Raw genomic sequence first — 23,775 nt, 5'->3', positions numbered from 1 at the left:
AACATTTGGGGCAAGTATGGACACAACATTCAAGCTTGATACAGCACTGAAATTGGATTGTAATTAAATATTTGACACAGCATAGGTTTCTGACACAGAATGAATGTGGTCTAAGAACTTAAAAATTTTTAATTTACCTATTCAAACCATATCATTATTATTTTCTTTTATATATAAATCAGAAATAACCAATTTAAAATGGAAAATTTTAAAGAAAAAAAAGGAAAAAAAAAATCCCCCCTCCCAAATTTTTTGAACCCCCTTATGATTCATCACCCCCAAACTCAATCCCAGCCTTCCCTTTGTGGTATGGTACCTTGCAGTACAATTTCAGAGAGATCCATACACTTGACCACAAGTTATTGTCTGAAAACTAGAAAAAAAGCTTGTTTTTTGGCCCCTTTTTGGCCCCAAATTCCTAAACGTTTAGGGCAATTACCCTCAAACTCAAACCCAGCTTTCCCTTTGTGATATGGAACCTTGTAGTACAATTTCATAAAGATCCATACACTTACACACAAGTTATTGTCCTGAAACTAGAAAAATGCGTTTTTTTGCCCCTTTATGGCCCCTAATTCCTAAAATTTTGAGGCAATTACCCCCAAAATCAATCCCAGCCTTCCCTTTGTGGTATGGTACCTTGCAGTACAATTTCAGAGAGATCCATACACTTGAACACAAGTTATTGTCTGGAAACTAGAAACATGCTTATTTTTGGCCCCTTATTCCTAAACGTTTTGGGCAATTACCCCCAATCTCAATTCCAGCTTTCCCTTTGTGATATGGAACCTTGTAGTACAATTTCAAAAAGATCCATACACTTACACACAAGTTATTGTCATGAAACTAGAAAACTGCTTGTTTTTTGCCCCTTTTTGGCCCCTAATTCCTAAAATTTGTAGGCAATTACCCCCAAAATCAATCCCAGCATTCCCTTTCTGATATGGAACCTTGTGGTACAATGTCAGAGAGATCCATACACTAACATACAAGTTATGTCTGGAAGTTACAAAAATGCTTATTTTTGGCCCCTTTTTGGCCCCTTATTCCTTAACAGTTGGTACCATAACCCCCAAAATCAATCCCCACCTTCCTTTTGTGGTATTGAACCTTATGGTAAAATTTCATAAAGTTCCATTCACTTAAACTAAAGTTAGAGTGTGAAAACCAATGTGTCTTCGGACATCGACGATGCCGGACGACAACGACGACGCCAACGTCATACCAATATACGACTGCAAAAAAATTTTTTTTGCGGTCGTATAAAATGACATGGCAAATATAAATGCTGACACTACTATCACTCATTGTTACTTGAGTGACTTTATTGCATGTAACATATCAATGAATATTTTTACAATCTTATTAACCTTAGATATACATGAAAGACATATATTATCTCAGGGCTATTCCAGAAAATAGTATATAGGGGGTTGGAAGGCACTTTAATGATTTTTGTATGGGTGGGGGCAGGTCACAAAGTTCAAATTGTGTTGTTATGTATGCAAAGTAAAATGCAATTAGAAGAGTGATGGCCATAAAAAAGTGCCTTGCAATCCCCAACTCCCTGTATTGTGATTTCTGGAACAGCCCAGTAAATAACAGTACAATGAGCTTCAGATTTCTGATTTTAGGGATTAAAATCACAGTATATTTTCATTTGAAGTGAAAAAAACATCAAACAGGTGTACATGTATTTCAATGTAAATTAATCTAATACTGTGGATTCATATATTTTTGTTGATGCCAATTTCCTTGGGTCAAGTAAAACATGTATTTTCTTGGTTACTTTAGTTTGTGGTTTTGACAAATTCTGTAAACATGTTTTAGGAATTTTTTAAAGAATTTTTTGAGAGCTCAAACATTCCTAAAAGTTTGCTAAGATTTTATTTCACAATCCATCTGTCATTTTCACAATGATTTTGTCATATAAGGTCCTTCCAGTTCATATCCAATTTTCCTGTAATAATTCCTGGTCCCAACACCTGTAATAACAAATATCAAATCAAAATCAAACATTATATAAATAACACATAGCTGAGAGGGTGATAGAGCAGATTGTTACCCCGATAAACATTGTCAACTGAGGCGAAGCCAAGGTTGACAATGTCTTTTCGAGGGGTAACAATCTGCTCTATCACCCTCTCAGATATGTGTTATTTAATTTATTATACTGAATGTTCTGTTATTACTGTCTATTACCGGTAAATTTCAAATTCAAAGAAATAAACTAATCATCCATATTTATTAAAGCGCACACTAGATCAAGCATCTCCGTGAAGGGTAATAGAGTGTTTGCCATGGGATAGAGTAAATTGTCTCCTTCCTATCAACCAATCAAAATCTGGCATTTTGACATGAAGTATAATAAATCAAAATATCTATATCTTTATATACATAATGTCAAAGAGTTAAACTCCAAAAATCTCCATGCGAACCTTTTCATGAAATATTTCTCATACATTTAAAAGTTTTCACGTAACAGTTTCACAAAGAGAAGAAATTTGAATATCAATTAAAAATAAAAGCTAAAGCATCAAAAGAAAATTGCCTTTATGCTTGTAGCCAAAAATACTTCAATACATCATTCTGGCAAAGCTCGTTGATGACTGACCACATCATTTCAGATAGGATGTACATGAAATCATCAATTCTACAAGAAGATAATTATTAATTCAATATACCATCAAGAAGACAGCTACAGAAATATGACATAAAAAGAGGAGATATCTTATATAAGTTCATTGAAGGCTCACTGTTTAACATACCAGATATGACAACTATTTTACTGGAGCCATGTTCTTCTTTTGCTATTCTTTCTGCTTCATCCATTAACAACATGCCAAATCCCTGAAACAAATTCATTGTGTTTTACTTTTATTCTTTTTAAGTTTAAAACTAAAATAAAAACACACCTGAAGATGCTTTATTGACGATGTCATATTTCCACTTAATCTATTAACAAAGAAAGGAGTCACTGCTTATTTTGTTGCTAATTAAATATAGTATTTAGTAGAGGGATGGAGAATGATAATCAATAAATGTCAATGGTCTGTCATAAACACTTGTGAATAAGCACACCTGATCAGAAAAAAAATTACATTTCCAAATACACTAAGGCATGACAAAGGAGTTGAAACTAAATTTCAGCTTGCAATTGTAATAAATGGTTTGTGGTGGTAATTGGAAAAAAAATACTGAATATCAATGTTCTACCATATAAGTATCATCTTAATATGAAAAATTATCAGAAAACATGAAAAAAGCCAGTCACTAAAGCATGACTGAGGAGAGACAGGGCTATATATTTCACAGGCAAATGAGGTGTATTGCTGCTAATACTTCATCATATCAAAAAGGAAGTGTCAATCTTCTGTTTCTATTATAGACTATAAACAGACATTTTTTTAAAGTAAAAATTTTGACAACGCTAAATGATTGAAGGTCTTGTAATCTACTTGTGAGATGTATGAATCTTACAGCCAGAGCATTTAAAAGCAGTATTTCTTCTACAAAACTGACCATATTTTAATTGCTAATTATGATGTAACTGATCACATCTTTTTCCTTTGATCTTTATAGATAACTGTTTCAATCGCAATCATAACACATCTTAATTCTATACAGACAAAATGCTGAAGCTCTCTTATTTCATTATTTATTGCAAACAAGATAAAACATGAAAAAGAGAATATTTTTAGATGCTTAATTACAATACATTAGAAGAAACAAAGTCACAGAAGCTCTTCCAAAAGGACTGTGTATTAAATGTATATATACCTGATGTTGAAACTTGGTTGGATCTCTAGCATGTACAGGAACCACACTACCATACACATGAAGCTCTCGTACAATAGAACAGCCTGATTTTAACTCAGGCCGAAAGGTATCTGGAGAACACTTCCTTAATCGTAATAGTCCAATCAAAATGTCTTGTTCTGGATCTTCATAAGATAAAAATGTTTCCCAACCATTATTGGCCACATAATCTCTCCTGATTAATTCTGCCTAAAATATAATTTTTTAATCTTTTCATTTTATACATGTATTTATCAATTCTCTTCTGATTAGTTCTGCCTACTATATAATGATTAAATCTTTATATTTTGATTCTGCATAAAATATATTAATTGAATTTCTTCTGATTAATGATGTTGATGCCAACTATGCATAACTTTTTTACATAATCATGTAACTGACATGTGTAAAATGAGATGGGACCAAGAAAACAAATTATCTGGGAACTTCTGTATTCCATTTCTTTACTGAATAAAATTTGCCCCATAACAAGAATTCCAGTCCAAAACTATCCAAAACTTTTTGTAAAGACTCCAGATTTTCTAGAAAATTTGTACAAAAATTGAACAGAGACTATCAATGATAATAATGATCGATTAACTATAACAGCTGAGTTGCATTATTGCATCATACCTCAAAAGGTCTGACTTTATGATGTATTTCTTGTATACCAACTTCTCTTGTTCTGACATCACGACATTGAGTTCCAAGATCTTTCATCCTAGCTAAGGCTAATTCTCTCAAATTGCCATGTTCCACGCCAGAACTAACTAATGGCATTGGTATATCTCTAAAAAATACAGACAAAAACACTGATTAAACACAATGGCACACAATTATCATGAAGAAACAGATATTAAAACAATTTTGTAGAAGCTGGCAAGAAATCCTTAAATCATTTTTCACATCCCCTTTTTCTAATGTGCATGTCAAAACACCAATTTTCTTTTTTTAAGATAACATGCCTTAAGGTCAACTTCCAAAAAGGGGCATTTCTAGAGTTTTTCCTTTTAGTGTTGCAAATTTCACACTCTTTGAGTTAATCATAGGATTGTCATCTTCTGTTATAAAACATGTTAAGAAAAAGAATTAAAAAATCAACCAAAAATATAGTCCATTAGTTGCATTTTCAAAAAGCTGTACAAGGAACATGTTCATTTTGCGACTTATTTGGCCTTGTAAATTTAACAAAGATAAAAATTGTTGCAGTAGTTTTTCAATTAGATGAATACAGGCAAAAAGTTATACTTTGGATTCAATTATTTTCATGGGTACCAACTTTTCGTGGATTGAAAAAAAATATATTTCATGGATTTGCCAAAGTCTGCATTTGAGCCTTTATAAAATTCATACTTCATTCAGTTTGTTGAACATTTAAATTCATAGGTCACCTATACCTACACATTCCCTGAAAATTTGTATCCCACAAATAAGAATGAATCTACAGTAATTTCTTGATGACACAGTTTTACAGAGACACTGTTAAAGAAGTCAAAAAGAAGAATTGTCTAATTTAAGCACAAACAAAAGCTTATTTCAGTGACATTCTAACAAAGTTAATATAATGTACAAAGTATGTTTTCATCAAACAGTTAATGTTTTGTCTAATTTTGTCATTTCACTGTGGAGGAATCAATTATTAAATTGAAGATCAAAGGTCAATATTTTTTAGAACTCAGCATCTAAATGAGTGCAAATTAATTAATTATCAATTATCAAAAACAAAATAAATCTTTGTCTTGAAGAAATTTTTATTTTTAGTACCAATTTCACCCTTGATTGTACTTTCTCCTTAATTGAATGTTTTTCTGCCTAAACTTTAGTATCATTTCTACTTTATTGATTTGACAAGGCAAATATTGTTTTTGAACAATGTTCTTTCAATAACTTAACCTTTGAACTCTATAAACTCTAGTCCAAGGAGGAACAAGAGCTAATATCCTAGCCACCAGATCTACCAGTGTGCTGGGTGGATAACTTTTATATCTTCCTGTCTTCCAAAGCTCATACAACCCTGAAATAAAAAATATTTCAATAAGAATCACATTGTTTGGAATATTCCATAAAATCCATTTAATGAGCCTGCCTTAGGCATACATGTTTCTTCAAAACTAAAACTTTACAACGATGAATTGTAAAACACATGTGATTCCAAGGCAACAACCATAACACTTTCAATCGATTCAACAGTAATTTTTAATTCTGTGTAGATTTTATATAGAACTTGAGAGAAAATGAAATATTTTTTTGAATTTTCATAGGATTGTAAAGATACTGATGAAAAGCACATACTATATATTAAGAGTCTTGTCTTCATCTTTTTACATACCAAATACAATGCAACAATGCAATTAATTCTTAACAAAATGTATGAAAAAAGATATCATAATATTCAATTCCAAGGTATTTTTTCTCCAAAAAGTTACCATAAATCTGATATCAAATATGAAGGAAAAAACCAGCATGATTTTACTTCCATTCGGAATGAAAACATCAACAAAAGTCGGCAAACCAACTGCATACAGAGAGATGTGCAATTGGCCAGAAACAGATTCTAATGAAAAAGAGTATCTATGAGAAGCTCAATGCTGATATTTTCAATGGTGTTAAATCTGAACTCTCACCATCGTTGCCATAAAGAGACTGCATTTTAACTGGAAATGTAGTAAACAAAAGATACCATTAAGATTTGTGAGTAAATTTTCAAGTGTCAAACCAAACAATGCAGTTATTTGTTTTATCTTAATATGGGGAATAAGAATAACAATATGGCTAAAATTACAACCAGCACAGACAATAAAGTCCCAAACTCCAATATTTTCATAAATTAAGTGGTCCTAAATAATGTAAAATCGTGTTATATTTGTACTGTTTTCTCAAGTTTTTGTCACTATCTCTGCAATACCTTCTATGCCAGTATAAAACAAATGACATTAGACAAATTTTGAACGAACCATTGGATGCTTAATTCTTGTATTAGAGATATATATAATTCTTGTATTAGAGATATATATAATTCTTGTATTAGAGATATATATAATTCTTGTATTAGAGATATATATAATTCTTGTATTAGAGATATATATAATTCTTGTATTAGAGATATATATAATTCTTGTATTAGAGATATATATAATTCCTGTATTAGAGATATATATAATTCCTGTATTAGAGATATATATAATTCCTGTATTAGAGATATATATAATTCTTGTATTAGAGATATATATAATTCTTGTATTAGAGATATATATAATTCCTGTATTAGAGATATATATAATTCCTGTATTAGAGATATATATAATTCTTGTATTAGAGATATATATAATTCCTGTATTACAGATATATATAATTCTTGTATTACAGATATATATAATTCCTGTATTAGAGATATATATAATTCCTGTATTACAGATATATATAATTCCTGTATTAGAGATATATATAATTCTTGTATTAGAGATATATATAATTCCTGTATTAGAGATATATATAATTCTTGTATTACAGATATATATAATTCCTGTATTACAGATATATATAATTCTTGTATTACAGATATATATAATTCTTGTATTACAGATATATATAATTCTTGTATTACAGATTACAGATATATATAATTCCTGTATTACAGATATATATAATTCTTGTATTAGAGATATATATAATTCTTGTATTAGAGATATATATAATTCTTGTATTAGAGATATATATAATTCTTGTATTACAGATATATATAATTCTTGTATTAGAGATATATATAATTCTTGTATTAGAGATATATATAATTCTTGTATTAGAGATATATATAATTCCTGTATTAGAGATATATATAATTCCTGTATTAGAGATATATATAATTCCTGTATTAGAGATATATATAATTCTTGTATTAGAGATATATATAATTCTTGTATTAGAGATATATATAATTCTTGTATTAGAGATATATATAATTCTTGTATTAGAGATATATATAATTCTTGTATTAGAGATAGATATAATTCTTGTATTAGAGATAGATATAATTCTTGTATTAGAGATAGATATAATTCTTGTATTAGAGATATATATGAAGTATTTCCATACCTGTTCCTCTTATGACTAGTGTAGGATAAATCTTCAAACCATCAGCTCTAAATGCAGGATTCTCAAAAAATTCCTAAAAATGACATAACATTCATATTTTGGTATTCTTCCAACACTTTTTATGCCAATTTTCTACTTCCTAACTAATAATGGTTTTAATAAGATTGTCTCCCCTTTTTAGTTTAAAGTCAACATTTTTTTAAAACAACTTAAAAAATGTTGACTTTAAACTAAAAAGGGGAGACAATCTTATTAAAACAAGTCTATGAAAAAATTTATGAAGTCTGAAAAACAATACATTTTCATATTAATTTTTAAAAGGCAACTATGGAAAGTCTTTAAAAACTTCTCTCTTTTATGGATCTTGTATTTTTAGAAGTTTTTGAAGGAATACTAATATTGCTAAAATATTCTTAAAATTAGTGAAAGCAATTTTTTGCTATGTATCTACAGAGTAGGCACTGACAAAATAGTTTTACAATCAAAACAACCTATTGATCTGCTCCTTTGCTTATTTGTATGAAGTTATAAACATATTTCATTTTAAAATAAAATGTTCCGTGGGGCGCAGCTTGATATAACTGCAGAGGTCGAACCCTGAACAGTTGGAGCAAGTATTGATATTCAAACTTGATACAGCTCTGAATTTGGATTGTGATAAAATATTTGACACAGCAAAAGTTTTTGTCACAGAATGAATATGGTCAAAGAACTGAAAAATTTGAAATTGGACTTTTACCCATTATGGTCTAATATCCAAAATCTAAATACATGGTTAGATTCAGCATATCAAAGTACACCAAGAATTTTATCTATTTATTTATTAATGTACAATATTAGCTAATTTTTTAAAATGCTCCATAAAGGAATTTAGTTTAAGCTGTAATTGGTAGGAAACCTTTTATTAAATTAATTAATAATATTTTGGTGTTTGAATATTGTTACAAGTGGGGTACAGTTGGATGTGTATGGTAGTTGAGGTTCATTAGTCATCAGGTAATGATTAAGCATATTAAAGAACCCCAATATTTCAAGATTATTTAAACCCCAATGAAATTGTTCAGAAATAAGCAATTCAAACAAAGTTTAAAAAAATTACCATCATCCCCAAGGTCTATCCAACCTTCCTTTTTGGTATGGAACCTTGTGGTACAATTTCATACAAATGCATACACTTAAACTCAAGTTATTGTCTGGAAACCAGAAAAATGTTTGTTTTTGAACCTTTTTGGCCCAAAATTCTTAAAAGGTGAGAACCATAACACCCAAAATCAGTCCCAACCTTCCTTTTGTGGTATGGAAACTTGTGGTATGATTTCATAGAGATCCATACACTTATACAACTCAAGTTATTGTCTGGAAACCAAATGTCTTCAGACAACGACAATGACATCACCATACCATTATACGGCCACAAATTTTTGAGGTCATATAAAAGGTCCACAATCATGACAAGGTCAAGATCTCTTTTGATGTTTAGACACAATTATTGAACCAAGTTTAACTTTTTATTGTCATGACAATTGACTCTTGAATTAAAATAAGAGATCATTTTGAGTTTCAACATTTCTGGATTTTACTTGGAAATCAAGAGACCAATCCAAAGTGTTTGTTAATATTCTCCTATTAGAAACATACAATAAATTGTTCTATATCTCTTTCCCATCCAACATTAGGTAAATCAGGCATCATATGTGCTACAACTTTAAACCCAGCATCCTTTGCCATCTGAAATGACTCACACACTGCTTTAACAGTATGACCTCTGTAAATAGAATGTAAAATCACATGAAAAATAAAATCTGATTGTGACATCATTTGAGTAACATAAAGAATGATAAAAACTTTGTATTTCACCTTTAAATCATAACTGAAGAGGTGTAGTTTACAATTTCCACTAAAATATCTAAAACACTCACTTTATACTGATGAATTTTTTCTTTAACCTCACTCATAACTTAAAAGACCAGTACTAAAAGCCACATTTGTTGATAAGGATGTCAATTGTGCATATCTTGATATTTTCATTGACAAAGTATCATTCTTAGATAATATAAACTTTATATAAAATTTTCTTCAACTAGCTTCAATCTACAATAAAATTGAGAATGGAAATGGGGAATATGTCAAAGAGACAACAACCCTACCAAAGAGCAGACAACAGCCGAAGGCCAGCAATGGGTCTTCAACAATTCTTTCAGTGTGATTAATGTACCTTTTATTATGTCATATCTTAATTTGTTTCATAATTTCAAAAACTAATTGTTAATAGCAGTTTTTTATTTTTACTTTTAATATATTTACAAATTTAAACTGATGACGATTTAGACCTTAATATAATGTATATATACCAGTCTATCATTGAAGATTGTATTCTGCCCTCTAGATGTCTTTTGTTTTGTTTTGTCATTTAGTTGCTGTCTCATTGACATATAACCTACATATCTTTTTTATATACATGAAATTCATCCATAACATCATTTTTACATACATATTAATTAGTTCTCAATTTCAGCTGTACTTCGTAAATTGGTACCATCGAAATCAAATGAATCCACCGTAATAAAGAAGTATTTAAAGATAATAAAAAAGTTTTAAGAATAATTTCAAATTTATACATAATGTTTGGAAACATATAAAAGAATTACATAAGATTTTTGATGTTATGACATCACAATTACGTCATAATATGCACTGTTTTCATGAAAACAAAGAAAACTGCAGAATTTATGCAGTTTTCAAACGTTATTTCTTTTGTGGAAACATTGTGCAAAGCCAAGAAACAACAAAATTATGCAAGAGAAGCTTTATTATAACTATTGACATAATCTCACCAAATATAAAGTTGTTTCTTGGGTGCGCACATTTTTTTTTATCCAATATATACTTAAAAGTTGATGTAAAACAAGGAAAATCAAGTCATTTTACCAAATATACAAATTCGTCATGGTTTGTTGCCATGGTAACTCATTAAATGTGAAATTTGTTTTTATTTTCTGAACACCTTGTACCTTTGTGTAGTTTCAGAATATGTATGGAAACTTTTTAATTTGCACTAATATTTGGGCCAAACAAGGGCCTCATTGACCTTACTCTTTTACCTATTAGTATCCCTAGCTACATCTTCATAGACACTCTGTACACCAATCTCTAACCTGGTACAACCATACTTTAACATGTCACTAAAAATATTCTCAACATTAAACAAACAAAAGAAGATCTATTTCAAAGCTTTTTGGTGGTATCGGAGTTCAAATACCACTTTTAAATGTTTTTCCCCCATTTTAATTAAAATTTCAAACTGGCAAAATAAAAATCAGCCATTTTAAACTAAATTTAAAATCCCCAATACTACAGCTATGAACTAAGCTATCAACTATGTCAACTGAAAATTATCAGAATTTGTTATATTTGTATTACCAAATAAGACAATTAACGTGTCTCCTTGCTTGCAGTATGAAACATATGCATTCATGACCTAAACACTGAATGCATATTAAGATTTTTCTACATCTCATCAGTCATCCATAATTTTTTTAATAATTTACTTTTGTTTTGTAATTTTATTAAAAATAAAAGCTGACTTACTATGAGGTATGGGTTTTACTCATTGTTGAAGTCTGTATGGTGTCCCATAGTTGTTAACTTCTACATCATTTGATCTCTGGTGGAGAGTTATTTCATTAGCAATAATACATCTCCTTATTTTTAAATTTAAAAAATAAAATTGTTTCAACTAATACCTGATGTGTTTCCTCAGACAATAGTCAGGTCTTGTTTCTATGGTGATACCTATACACTTTGTCATACTCTTCTCTGAATATCTAAATTAAAAAAAAATGAAATGGATGTAAGCAGTAGGATTTCAGTTTCTTAATATGATATCTAGCATCACCTTTTTTTTTTTTTTTAACTCATTGATGTTTTTATTCCTCCACATCTGATTTAGATGATCTGCTTATTAATAACAGTCTAAATATGGAGATAAATCCTAACTAAACCTTATAAAATAATTACTATACCAAATAGCCAGTTTGTCTAAATAAGGGGTGATTTTGTAGGTGGGGAGCAGTCACTCCACGTTAAATTGTATAAGGTAAAATATATTTGGGATAAAATATTAACAGTATACACAATGAATAAAAATTAATTACTCAATTAAAAGTATAACATAAAACCTTTGATTGATCATTGAAACTTCAATAACCAAATACTGAATATTTTAAACCAAGAATAAACTCAAGAAAGTCATACAGCTTTTTTTCCAATGGGTTCTTTTATTAGTATGTCATAAATAAAACTCTACAGAAATGCATTGTCAACATTAAAAACCAGGTGGGACTGTATAACACAAATGAATATACAGTCAATGTAATTTTGACAACACAAATAGCACAGTTGTCGTATAAAATGTAATATATCTGGCATAATATAATGGTGATATATATCAAAATGGAATTTGTCAAAACTAAACAAAGCAACTTATTAAAATATGCAGCACAAATGAATTTATTCTTGGACATGATTTATATTTATTTACCTGACAGCTTCATCAACTGTACTACTGGTGTGTCCTGACAGAGCATCATGGAGATTTCTGATAAAATAATCTTTGTATTCATCTTGTAAACTCATAAATGTACCACCCATAACTATAAACTCTACTTTATCTACACTGTGTCCTAGTTGTTTTAGCTAAAAAATAGAAATAGTATTTAACATTGTCTACAAATCAATATATTCGCAAAACAAAAAAATAATGTCAGACATTCAGGTGCATGATTTCACATCTCTTTTGAGGCCAACAGAAATATTACCCTGAGATTTGTATACAACAGCTAGTTAGCTAGTTACTTCTCTTTTGGTTATTTCACAATGAATAGAATGTTAGTCTGAGTGGGATTTTTTTTCTGAACTACTGTTCTTCACAGGCTGAATATAATAATTTCAAAATACACAAAACCCAATAAAAATAATAATCGAACAGTGTTCCTATGTCAATGCTACATGGTGTGTAAACTGTTGCTTACAGATAGGAGCAGTTTCTGCAATCAAGCTTCTGTGTATTAAGCTAAACACTAACCCTCTATCTTGGAGCTTAACTCCAGCAAATGCTCAGATAAAAAGTTTCATCATTATCTTCTTTTATTGTAGGCTTGTAAAGAACTTATTTTTTAATTTTTTCTAGTTTTTGAAGTTTAATAGCGAATCATACTATAACACCTCCTTGAAGGTATATATATATATATATTACCTGATCAACCCTGTGTCTGGTCTGTAAATATGGATTATATCTAGCTCTGATGGCTCTCATACTTGTTGGCTGTAATAATATACATTGTAAAAGACAATAAATAACCTTACATTAAAATACTATGGATTATAATTTATATTTGTGGATACCAATTTTCGTCAATTGATGACATTTTATAGGATATTTGATTTCGTGATTTTGCAAGAATCTCAGTACAAGTCTAAAGATAGATTTGTAGTTCATCCAACATTTACATTCTTGGAGAAACAATATTCACTAAATCCAAGAAAACAGGTATCACAGGAATAATAAACTGTCGACAGAGATATGTCTTACCTGTTGGCATAAATTTCAGAAAAAGACAATCTGATGGACAGCAACATTGCTAATTAATTCAAAGTTGCTGGATAATGAACTAGTGGCCAGGTCCTGGAAATGGTCAACAAACTGAGATGTACAGACAGTAATGTAACTTTAAAGAAAATATTGTTGTTTATTGTAAGTAGTTCCCATCAAACTAACTTAAGCAGAAAACTTCACATTGAAATTGTTAATTAATTCAAAGTCACTGGACCATGGCTTAGGGAGCAGGGCCTAACATTAGTCATCAAACTGATATGTACTGATAGTAATGCAACTCCATACAAAATATCATTGATTTATCACAAGTAGTTCCTATCAAACAAACTTAAGCAGAAAACTTAACAATTGTTGACACCTACTACGACATTGTCGTCTCAACCGGAAAAGCAATACCTGTGTCTCGCCTTCCGCTACTTTCGTCGCAGGCGAGATAAAAATGAATCCATAGTAAATCAAATTAATTTTAAATTTAAATGGAAAACTTTCTACCGGGTAATTGTTTTTTCCTCAAAAAGGGATAATTTTTTAATATTTCAGAGAGCAAATTAGTAAGTTGAATGCCATTGACAACATCAACAATAATTTTTGAGACAACGTCACTGTTTTCATAAAGCTAAAGTCTTGTAACAATCAGCATTTTAAGATGGGTATGAAGGCTTTATTTAAGACCTACAATCCATACAATTTAATAACAAAATGAAAGCACTTTTTTAAAGATTTCAACAGACTTCTGATGCAAAGTGATGAGAAATCTCAACACAGCCTTGGGCCAGAGTCAATTTAAAAAGAGATAAAAGATCAGTTCACCTTCATTTCAAAGGTAAAGGTCAGTGAAAAGATAAATGGTACAAAATTGCATTGCCTTGAGATTGTGGGGATTGTACATACAGGCCATTTATCTGAAGTTTGTATTAAAAGATGTAGACTTCAATATCAAGTATAAAAAGATATGCATTTTTTACCCCCCCCCCCCCCCCCCCCCAAAAAAAAAACAAGATTAAATGCAATACAAAGATAATAAAAGGACACATTTGACCTTACTGGGATGTCCCAACTACCAAATACTGTAAGAGTAGAAGAAAGATCAACTAACCTCATATCCTGTGTAGGATTGTGTGGAGTATTCAAAGTCTGAGTCTGGACCTCCTGGGCAATATCTACAAAAAAAAAAACAGAAATGTATACATAATATATTTATATTTACTCTGTACAAATATATCACTAAAATTAAAAAATGTACCATCTGCTTCTATTCCAAGATATTTCAATCAGATAATGGTCATCATTTAATATTAAAAGGTTTTTGAGGAGAAAAAAGGAATAATACTTATGAACTAACCAATATAAAAATAAGGAGAGGAGGTATGATTGCCAATGAGACAACTATCCACCAAATTCAAATAAAGTGGATGTAAGCAATTATAGGCAACCATACAGCCTTCAACAATGAGAAGAACTAATACCATATAGTCGGCTATAAAAGGCCCCAACATGAAAAATATGAAACAATTCAATTAAGAAAACAGCCTAGATGAAAAACAAATATGACAGACATGAACCAACAATAACCACTGAACTACCACTAAGTCTATTTATTAGATCAAAGACAACTACATGCTTTAAACTTTAAAAAATATCCCTTAAGATGACTACTAATATGTTACTTACACACAAATGTTTCCTGTCATTGCTATATGTGGACATCTATGAGGTTTACACATCACAGCAACAACTGCTATCTGAAATAAAGTAATAAAGTAATTTTACCTTCTTATACCAAAAGACAGAACATGCAAGGTCATTGGAAAATAAATAGGAGATGAACATCTCAGTAAACAAAGGTTGTACAATCTTGGAAAGAAAACAGTCCATATCTTGTTTCTACAAAATATTTGTGTAACTGACTTTTACTGTGCTAACCTTTATAAACAATCATTGTTATTGTTATTATTTTTATTACATAAAATAATTTGTAGGAAAGGTTGACAAAGAAACTCAAAATTGAAAAAAACAATGAAGACAATGAATTATTTTAAACCACCCACGAATTCAAGAATGCCTGTTAAAGAGTACACCTATAACCACAAGAAATTATTTCATGGGCAAACAGGACTCCACAACTGGGACATCATAAAATATTGATGTCAAGAAATTTGATGAAGAACTTACACCACTAGCTGTTCTGATTGGTTTGGCTTTAAGTTTTGGTACCAATACCTGTAAAGAGAAAAGCATTAACATCTATGAACATTATAATGCTATGATGCTGTGAAGGCAGGGAAAAGTTTTTTCTTACCTTATTTTTCACTAATGACAAAACCTGGAATGATTTATACATCAAACTCTAATATTGATGTTCTCTGTGGGTTTTCTTTATCATGAAAACTAAATTAATAGAAAAACAAGAATGTGTCCATAGTACATGGATGCCCCACTCGCACTATCATTTCTATGTCCAGTGGACCGTGAAATGGGGGTCAAAACTCTAATTTGGCATTAAAATTAGAAATATCATATCATAGGGAACATGTGTATTAAGTTTCAAGTTGATTGGACTTCAACTTTATCAAAAACTACCTTGACCAAAAACTTTTACCTGAAGCGGGACAGACAGACAAACGGATGCACAGACTGAAAAACATAATGCCCTTAAGTGGGGTATAACAAAGGATATGGGGTATCCATCCATGACTCAAAGTCACAGAATTTAATGTTTTTTTCTTATTTTCAACATTCTTATTGTATATGCATCTTTTCCTGTTCTTTGCATTTTGATGTTAAACAAGGGAGATAATTATAGACACATTTGGTATGTCCAAGTTACTTTTTGACATTGATCAGTATTCCTGGTTTTGCAACACTGGTTTTATGGCAGAAACATGGTGTAAATATACTACAATGATATTAGTTCTTGCATAAGTTAAAAAAAAAATCTTTAGATACATACCTTTTTATATTGCTGTGGTACGGCTGCTATAATATCAACCAACCTTGGTTGACTTGGTAATCCATATTTACTTGATACATTACATTTGAGTCTAAAAGAAAAGGCAATTATAAGTAATGATTTAGCAAGAGTTTCTTAAATGCAATATAAATTTTTGTTTGTTTTTCATTATTTTTTTTTTTTCAATTTATAATTTGCATCTTAAACAGTTTAAGATTTTCGCCACTTTCAATTCAACAAATCTATTATGTGTATTTAAAACAAAAATTGTACTTCCATGGTCTCACCTACCAGTAATCTGGGCTTTAAAATCAAATACTGACAACATTTCAGACTTCAGAGTATAATGTCTTATTCTTATTCCAGCGAAAACATTTGGGCATTAAATAATTCTCTTTTAAGTAAAATAAAATGCTCCGCTGGGTGCAGCTTGATACGACTGCAGAGGTCGAACCCTGAACAGTTGGGGCAAGTATGGACACAACATTCAAGCTTGACACAGCACTGAATTTGGATTGTGATTAAATATTTGACACAGCATAGGTTTCTGACACAGAATGAATGTGGTCTAAGAACTTAAAAAAATTTTAATTTACCTATTCAAACCATATCATTATTATTTGCTTTTATAGATAAATCAGAAATAACCAATTTAAAATGGAAAATTTTAAAGAAAAAAAAATCCCCCCACAAATTTTTTTAACCTCCTTATGATTCATCACCCCCAAACTCAATCCCAGCCTTCCCTTTGTGGTATGGTAACTTGCAGTACAATTTCAGAGAGATCCATACACTTGAACACAAGTTATTGTCTGGAAACTAGAAAAATGCTTGTTTTTGGCCCCTTTTTCCTAAACATTTAGGGCAATTACCCCCAAACTCAAACCCAGCTTTTCCTTTGTGATATGGAACCTTGTAGTACAATTTCATAAAGATCCATATACTTACACACAAGTTATTGTCCTGAAACTAGAAAAATGCTTGTTTTTTGCCCCTTTTGTGGCCCCTACTTCCTAAAATTTTGAGGCAATTACCCCCAAAATTTATCCCAGCCTTCCCTTTGTGGTATGGTACCTTGCAGTACAATTTCAGAGAGATCCATACACTTGAACACAAGTTATTGTCTGGAAACTAGAAAAATGCTTTTTTTTTGCCCCTTGTTGGCCCCTTATTCATAAACATTTTGGGCAATTACCCCCAAACTCAATTCTAGCTTTCCCTTTGTGATATTGAACCTTGTAGTACAATTTCATAAAGATTCATAGACTTACACACAAGTTATTGTCATGAAACTAGAAAAATGCTTGTTTTTTGCCCCTTTTGTAGCCCCTACTTCCTAAAATTTTGAGGCAATAACCCCCAAAATCAATCCAAGTATTCCCTTTGTGATATGGAACCTTGCAGTACAATTTCAGAGAGATCCATACACTTAAACACAAGTTATTGTTTGGAAACTAGAAAAATGCTTATTTTTGCCCCCTTTTTGGCCCCTTATCCCTAAACGTTATGGGCAATTACCCCCAAACTCAATTCCAGCTTTTCCTTTGTGATATGGAACCTTGTAGTACAATTTCAGAAAGATCCACAGACTTACACACAAGTTATTGTCATGAAACTAGAAACATGCTTGTTTTTTGCCCCTTTTTTGGCCCCTAATTCCTAAAATTTTGAGGCAATTACCCCCAAAATCAATCCAATCATTCCCTTTGTGATATGGAACCTTGTGGTACAATGTCAGACAGATCCATACACTAACACACAAGTTATGTCTGGAAGTTACAAAAATGCTTATTTTTGGCCCCTAATTCCTTAACTGTTGGTACCATAACCCCCAAAATCAATCCCAACCTTCCTTTTGTGGTATTGAACCTTATGGTAAAATTTCATAGAGATCCATTCACTTAAACTAAAGTTAAGAGTGCGAAAACCAATGTGTCTTCGGACGACAACGACGACGATGACACCAACGTCATACCAATATACGACCGTATAAAAATTATAAGTTTGACTAGTAATTTTTTCATTCATTATTCATTTTAATAAAATGTATAGATTTATCAATTGAACTAAACTATCAGACTTGACTGTACATTTGTATGATTTTATGTTGCAGTAAATTACTTAAACATTCAAAAATAGAAGTAGATAAGGTCGGACAACAGAAAATAAACATTTTTTATCTGAACATTTTCAATTCCTTTTTAGCATCAAGACTTACAGACTGACCTGATAGAAATTAATTCTATTAATGTACAGCTCCTAGTCAGGACAGCCCTGAAGACTATTTATTCCAGCAATAGAGACAGATTACATTGATACTATTCCTTGTTATTTAAAATATATATGTACATGTGTAAGATAATATAAGATAGTTTGTTCCTAATTAGGTCAAATACATGTGTCAATACAACTAATGGTTCTTCCAGAATAGAATGTATGGGACTTTGGGTAGGGGAGTTAGAGGACATTTTTTTATAATAATACAAGTTTATCTTTCTTACAATTTATTATCATAATCACACTTCAATTTTTTCTATAAAATTGTATGGTTGGTAGGTCTTTAAAAAGCCTTAAAACCTGCCTTACATTTTTTCACTTGAAAAGCCCAAAGTTGATTACCTATTTAAATTAACATCTTTGTTCTGTTCATGTGCTTGTATTAACTGATTCACAATCTCTGTTACTGTCATAACCAGAAGTTCTTCTCTGGAAAATCCAGCAAAATTTCCTAAAGAAAAAGAATATTTGATGTAATTTTCATCAGTAAAAACATCTTTTTATGTTGATATACACATATTTCTGTCAACAGATAAATTTGCTTTGCTACTAATACAAATGCATATATACTTATACATATAACAATACAAGGTATTCTCCCCAGACAATGTTAGCATCATGGTAATGTAATGCTATATGACTTGAATGTGATGTGATCTGAAATTATTTAAGTATGTATAGTAAAATAAGGGGTTGTATAGAGTTGGTAAATTCACAGCTGTTAGCATCCTGAATCTTAATTGGAAATCAACTAACTACATTGTAACCATTATAGACATTAAGGAAAGCATTGGGACACTCCTGAGACATGGCCCCCTATGTTGGATCCCAGGCTATGCTAATATAGTCAGGAATAAAATAGTGATCCAGTCGTCAAAAGATGCAGCAAAGCAGGCCTCAACCCTAAATGACCAATATAATATCATTACAATGTCTTATGTTAGAAGTGTAGTCAGGATGTCAACAAAAATGAAGGTTTATCTATATATTGAATAATGGGGACAAAGATATTTATATTATGCAAATACAATTTTATATGGCCCTTTAACACCAATTTGAAGTGCATTTCTTTTATACGAACGCCACAGTAGTAGTTGGTTGACCGTTGTGGAATATCCGTTTCACAAAAAGAATGTACAACATAATCAAGTTTACGAACAGGTTATTCCAAACTAAATGCATACCAGTTTATAATAAACCAACACATCAATTCTGAAACCTGTGATCACTGCAAACAAAAAGAAGATGTACAACACTACCTTTTTGAATGTGATCTCTATTCCGATGCTATAGAGACAAATTATTTCATCAAATTTACTTCATAACAGGTCAAATTCCAACAGATTTAGACAATTTATTAACAATCAATATGCCAAATGCAGAAAATGTCGTTCAATTATTAGCGGAGTACATAGAGGAAACAAACCGTTTTAGTGGATAATTTAATAGACATTCTTTTTATTTTTTTTCATGTCAATTCAATTACCTGATTATACAATTTTTAAAATTTTTATTTTTTCTAAATACATTTTTTTTCTTTATTATTATTTTTTTTTTTAAATCGCAACCTACCATAATTTAAGTACAACGGAGAAACTACATTAGTGATTATAATTTTACAAGAGAGGATAATTTACAAGAGAGATTACCCTGTCATCACGACAATGATTGTTGTAACCACAATCCAGTCTTCTTTTCCCCGAAAGGTGACCTACTGAGTTAGGCTTATCACCGGATTTGTACTTACATTAGCTTCACAAAAGGTGTTTCATGTGGAGTATGATCTGCTTACCCTTCAAGAGCACTTCAAGCCACTTGAGATCACCCCCGATTTTGGTGGGTTTCGTGTTGCTCAGTCTTTAGTTTTCTATGTTGTGTTTTGTCTACTGTTGTTTGTCTTTTGTGTTTTTTGCCAAGATATATGTCTCTAGTAAAATATTGTAAATAATACATTTATTATCTAAGTCAATGCTCCCTGATAAGTTACTGATTTTTTTTAGTATTATAATTATATACAAAAAACTTAATATTAACCTTTAGCCTTATTTTTCCCCATTTTTGCGAGCACAGGTGTATTATAAACTTATTGCAACATATTTCACTTCACACATGTGTGTTTACATTTTTAAGGTATATCTAAAATCCCAAAATATAATCAAATACCAACGCAATGATTTATTTGCATTTTTTTTTTAAATAAATAACACTGGTTTTGTATCATTATATATCAACAATTACGGAACATTGTCTTTTTTTATTTAAGAAAGAGATGAAAACGGCAAATAAATATGTAAATATTTTCACACAGATATTTTGGGTTATTAGATAATTTAAACCGGAAGTGAAAATCAAACACCTGTTTATTTTTTCTTCTAAGAAAAAAATAGGTAATACTACGTCTTACGATTACATTTTTGTTTATTACTCCGTAACAATAATCGTTGAATATAGCAGGTACAGTTCCAGAACAAAATAACATTCATGTGCAGTGCACAATGTAAAAACAATATTGTCGACACAGGGAAACAAAAAACCTACTTCAGAATTTACAGAAAGAGACAAGGCTCAGCTCCGTCATTAGATTAAATGCCATGTTTTTAATTGCACCTGTATATATATTAAATTGCACCCATTCTCTTTTTGTTTAATAAATTTCAAAAATATTTCATGCGCTCACTCCAAAATGTGGCAGAATAGTCAACCAGTTGACGGTGGCCGCTTACCGGAAGAACTTTAGAAGAAGAAAAGGCTACTGGACTTATTTAGAAACCATCATTTGCTATGACGAAAGCCCAGAAACTACACAAAAACAGAAAAAAAATTGGAATTACATCAGATCCACAAAAAAAGACAGTTCAGGAGTTGCACCGTTAAGATCTGAGGGTATGCTGATAGATGACACAAAACAAAAAGCTGAAATACTTAATAAACAATACCACTCTGTTTTTACACCCGAAAATGACAATGAACAAATACCAACACTTACAGACAACTATCCATCTATGTCAGAAATACATGTAACATCAAATGGTATAGAAAAACTCTTAAAAAATCTCGATCCATCTAAAGCCACAGGTCCAGATGAAATACCAGCACCCATCCTAAAACAATTTGCATCTGAATTCGCACCACATCTCACTTTCATTTTTAACACATCATTTTTGAAGGGAGATGTACCATCAGACTGGAGACAGACAAATGTAATTCCCATTTTTAAAAAAGGCGAAAAATACCTAGCCAGTAACTACAGGCCTGTCTCCCTAACGTGTATATGCTGCAAATTACTAGAACACATTGTAGTAAGTAACATACTAATATATCTGGACACACATAACATACTAGTGGACAATCAATATGGCTTCAGAGCAAAATGCAGCTGTGAAACACAACTTCTTACATTAAGTCACGAACTACTCAGTAACCTTCATAACGGCATACAAACAGACCTTATAATTTTAGACTTCTCCAAGGCATTTGACAAGGTACCTCACAAAAAATTATTAAGGAAGATGGATAATTATGGCATAATGGGAAATACCTTGAATTGGGTATCAGCCTTCCTTAATAATAGAACGCAACAGGTTGCCCTAGATGGGGAGGTATCTGGTCAAATGCCATACCTGTCAACTGACCCGGATCCTGCGGGTGTGACCCGAGATTTTCACAATTCTGAGGGGTCACCCGGAACACCCGCCGGGTGACCAAATAACCCTGGAATTCGGAAAAATAACCCGTTTTCACCCAGATTCCTAAGCCTTCAGACTGATAAGATATAAACTGATTTCTTTAAAATACCGCCAAATTCGTAATTCTTCCTGGACAAGAAGTTCAACTAGCTGTGTAAACTCAGCTCAAGTGACCCATTTCAGTGCATGGCTTAACTTGACAGCTTTGGTGTCAAACACACTGTTAATTAACACCAATTACCTTAGCTTTAGGTCATAAATAATTTGTGCATTTCAAAGTTGTTTTAAAAACAATTTGAATTACTTCCCCTTTTTTGTCAATTCACAATATACTCTTTAAACTTATGTTTTTTTGTAAAAAGATTAAATCTAAAATGAATTGAATGCAAAAACATATCAGAATAATACTTTTAATTATTGTTCTACCTTAGAACAGTTAAAAAATAAAAATTTTGAAAATTACTTTTTTCATCTATACATGTACTTTCTTTAATTGTTTAACTTTATTTTATTATACTCTAATATCAACCTCTGATATGGTGTGTAAATGTATGCAAAGAAAACACAAATTGGCACATTGTATGTCATGGACTGAATATGAACAGGAATAAAGGCAATGTAACACAAATCTATCAATGGCCTCTTAGTGCAATGAAATAATGAAATGTACAATTTTAAATTACTTAACCATGTGGACATGTTTTGGAAAATGTCCCCTAAATACTGAAATTCAGCTCGAAAAAGTTCGTACGCGTTATGACCTGAGATTTCAAATATGTATGCAAATGCCTGAGGTCAGTAGGGTGCCTCAAGGCTCAGTCTTGGGTCCTCTTCTTTTCCTGATTTTCATAAATGATCTTCCTGCAACAGTAACATCAAAAACACGCTTGTTTGCAGACGACTGTATCTTATACTGAACAATTAAAAATCAGCAAGATTGTAACATCCTACAAAATGACCCTAGACTGCCTAGCCAAATGGGAACAGACTTGGGGTATGCAATTTCACCCAGAAAAATGCAATTCACTTACTGTAACAAGATCACAGTCACCATACAAACATAACTATATACTTAAAGGCCACATTTTAGAATCCCTCAACACAGCAAAATATCTTGGTATCACCTTATCCAACAACATGTCTTGGGTTACTCATATAAACAACATTACAGCTAAAGCAAATATGATCTTAAGCTTTTTAAAAAGAAACCTAAAAATAAACCAAGAAGAAACAAAAAGTTTGGCTTATAAATCTATGGTATGTTCAAACCTAGAATACTGCTCTTCAGTTTGGTCTAACACCTAAAAACAAAAAAACAACATCTAAAAAGTACAGAGAAGGGCAGCACGCTCTGTCAC

The 23,775-nt window shown here is 31.1% G+C and overlaps 1 protein-coding gene across 1 annotated transcript; it reads right to left on the bottom strand.

Moving 5' to 3' along the window:
* Positions 1-1,294: 1,294 nt before the first annotated feature.
* LOC127734101 (elongator complex protein 3) lies at positions 1,295-20,867 on the bottom strand. The gene is made up of 17 exons (XM_052243734.1): positions 20,766-20,867; positions 19,074-19,182; positions 16,455-16,545; positions 15,677-15,724; positions 15,176-15,246; positions 14,601-14,664; positions 13,145-13,213; positions 12,431-12,585; positions 11,634-11,714; positions 10,992-11,072; positions 9,529-9,655; positions 7,891-7,963; positions 5,692-5,812; positions 4,432-4,588; positions 3,781-4,008; positions 2,769-2,850; positions 1,295-1,985 (listed from the first exon to the last, which is right to left on the bottom strand). Exons 1-17 carry the CDS (start codon positions 20,785-20,787, stop codon positions 1,912-1,914), a joined length of 1,653 nt encoding a protein of 550 aa, XP_052099694.1. The 5' UTR covers positions 20,788-20,867; the 3' UTR covers positions 1,295-1,911.
* Between the last annotated feature and the right edge of the window lie 2,908 nt (positions 20,868-23,775).

The sequence above is a fragment of the Mytilus californianus genome, unplaced genomic scaffold (genome assembly GCF_021869535.1).
Source record: "Mytilus californianus isolate M0D057914Y unplaced genomic scaffold, xbMytCali1.0.p SCAF_1, whole genome shotgun sequence".
NCBI lineage: Eukaryota > Metazoa > Mollusca > Bivalvia > Mytilida > Mytilidae > Mytilus > Mytilus californianus.
This window is presented reverse-complemented; position numbering and strand designations above follow the sequence as displayed.

Excerpts from the sequence above, each read along its gene's own strand:
- LOC127734101 (XM_052243734.1), bottom strand. The coding sequence starts at position 20,787 with ATGGGGAAAAATAAGGCTAAAG. Across the intron at positions 11,073-11,633 it reads TGTCTGAGGAAACACATCAG|TGACATGTTAAAGTATGGTT; the intron begins GTATTAGTTGAA and ends GAATATTTTTAG. Across the intron at positions 4,589-5,691 it reads AGAGTTTATAGAGTTCAAAG|AGATATACCAATGCCATTAG; the intron begins GTTAAGTTATTG and ends TGTATTTTTTAG.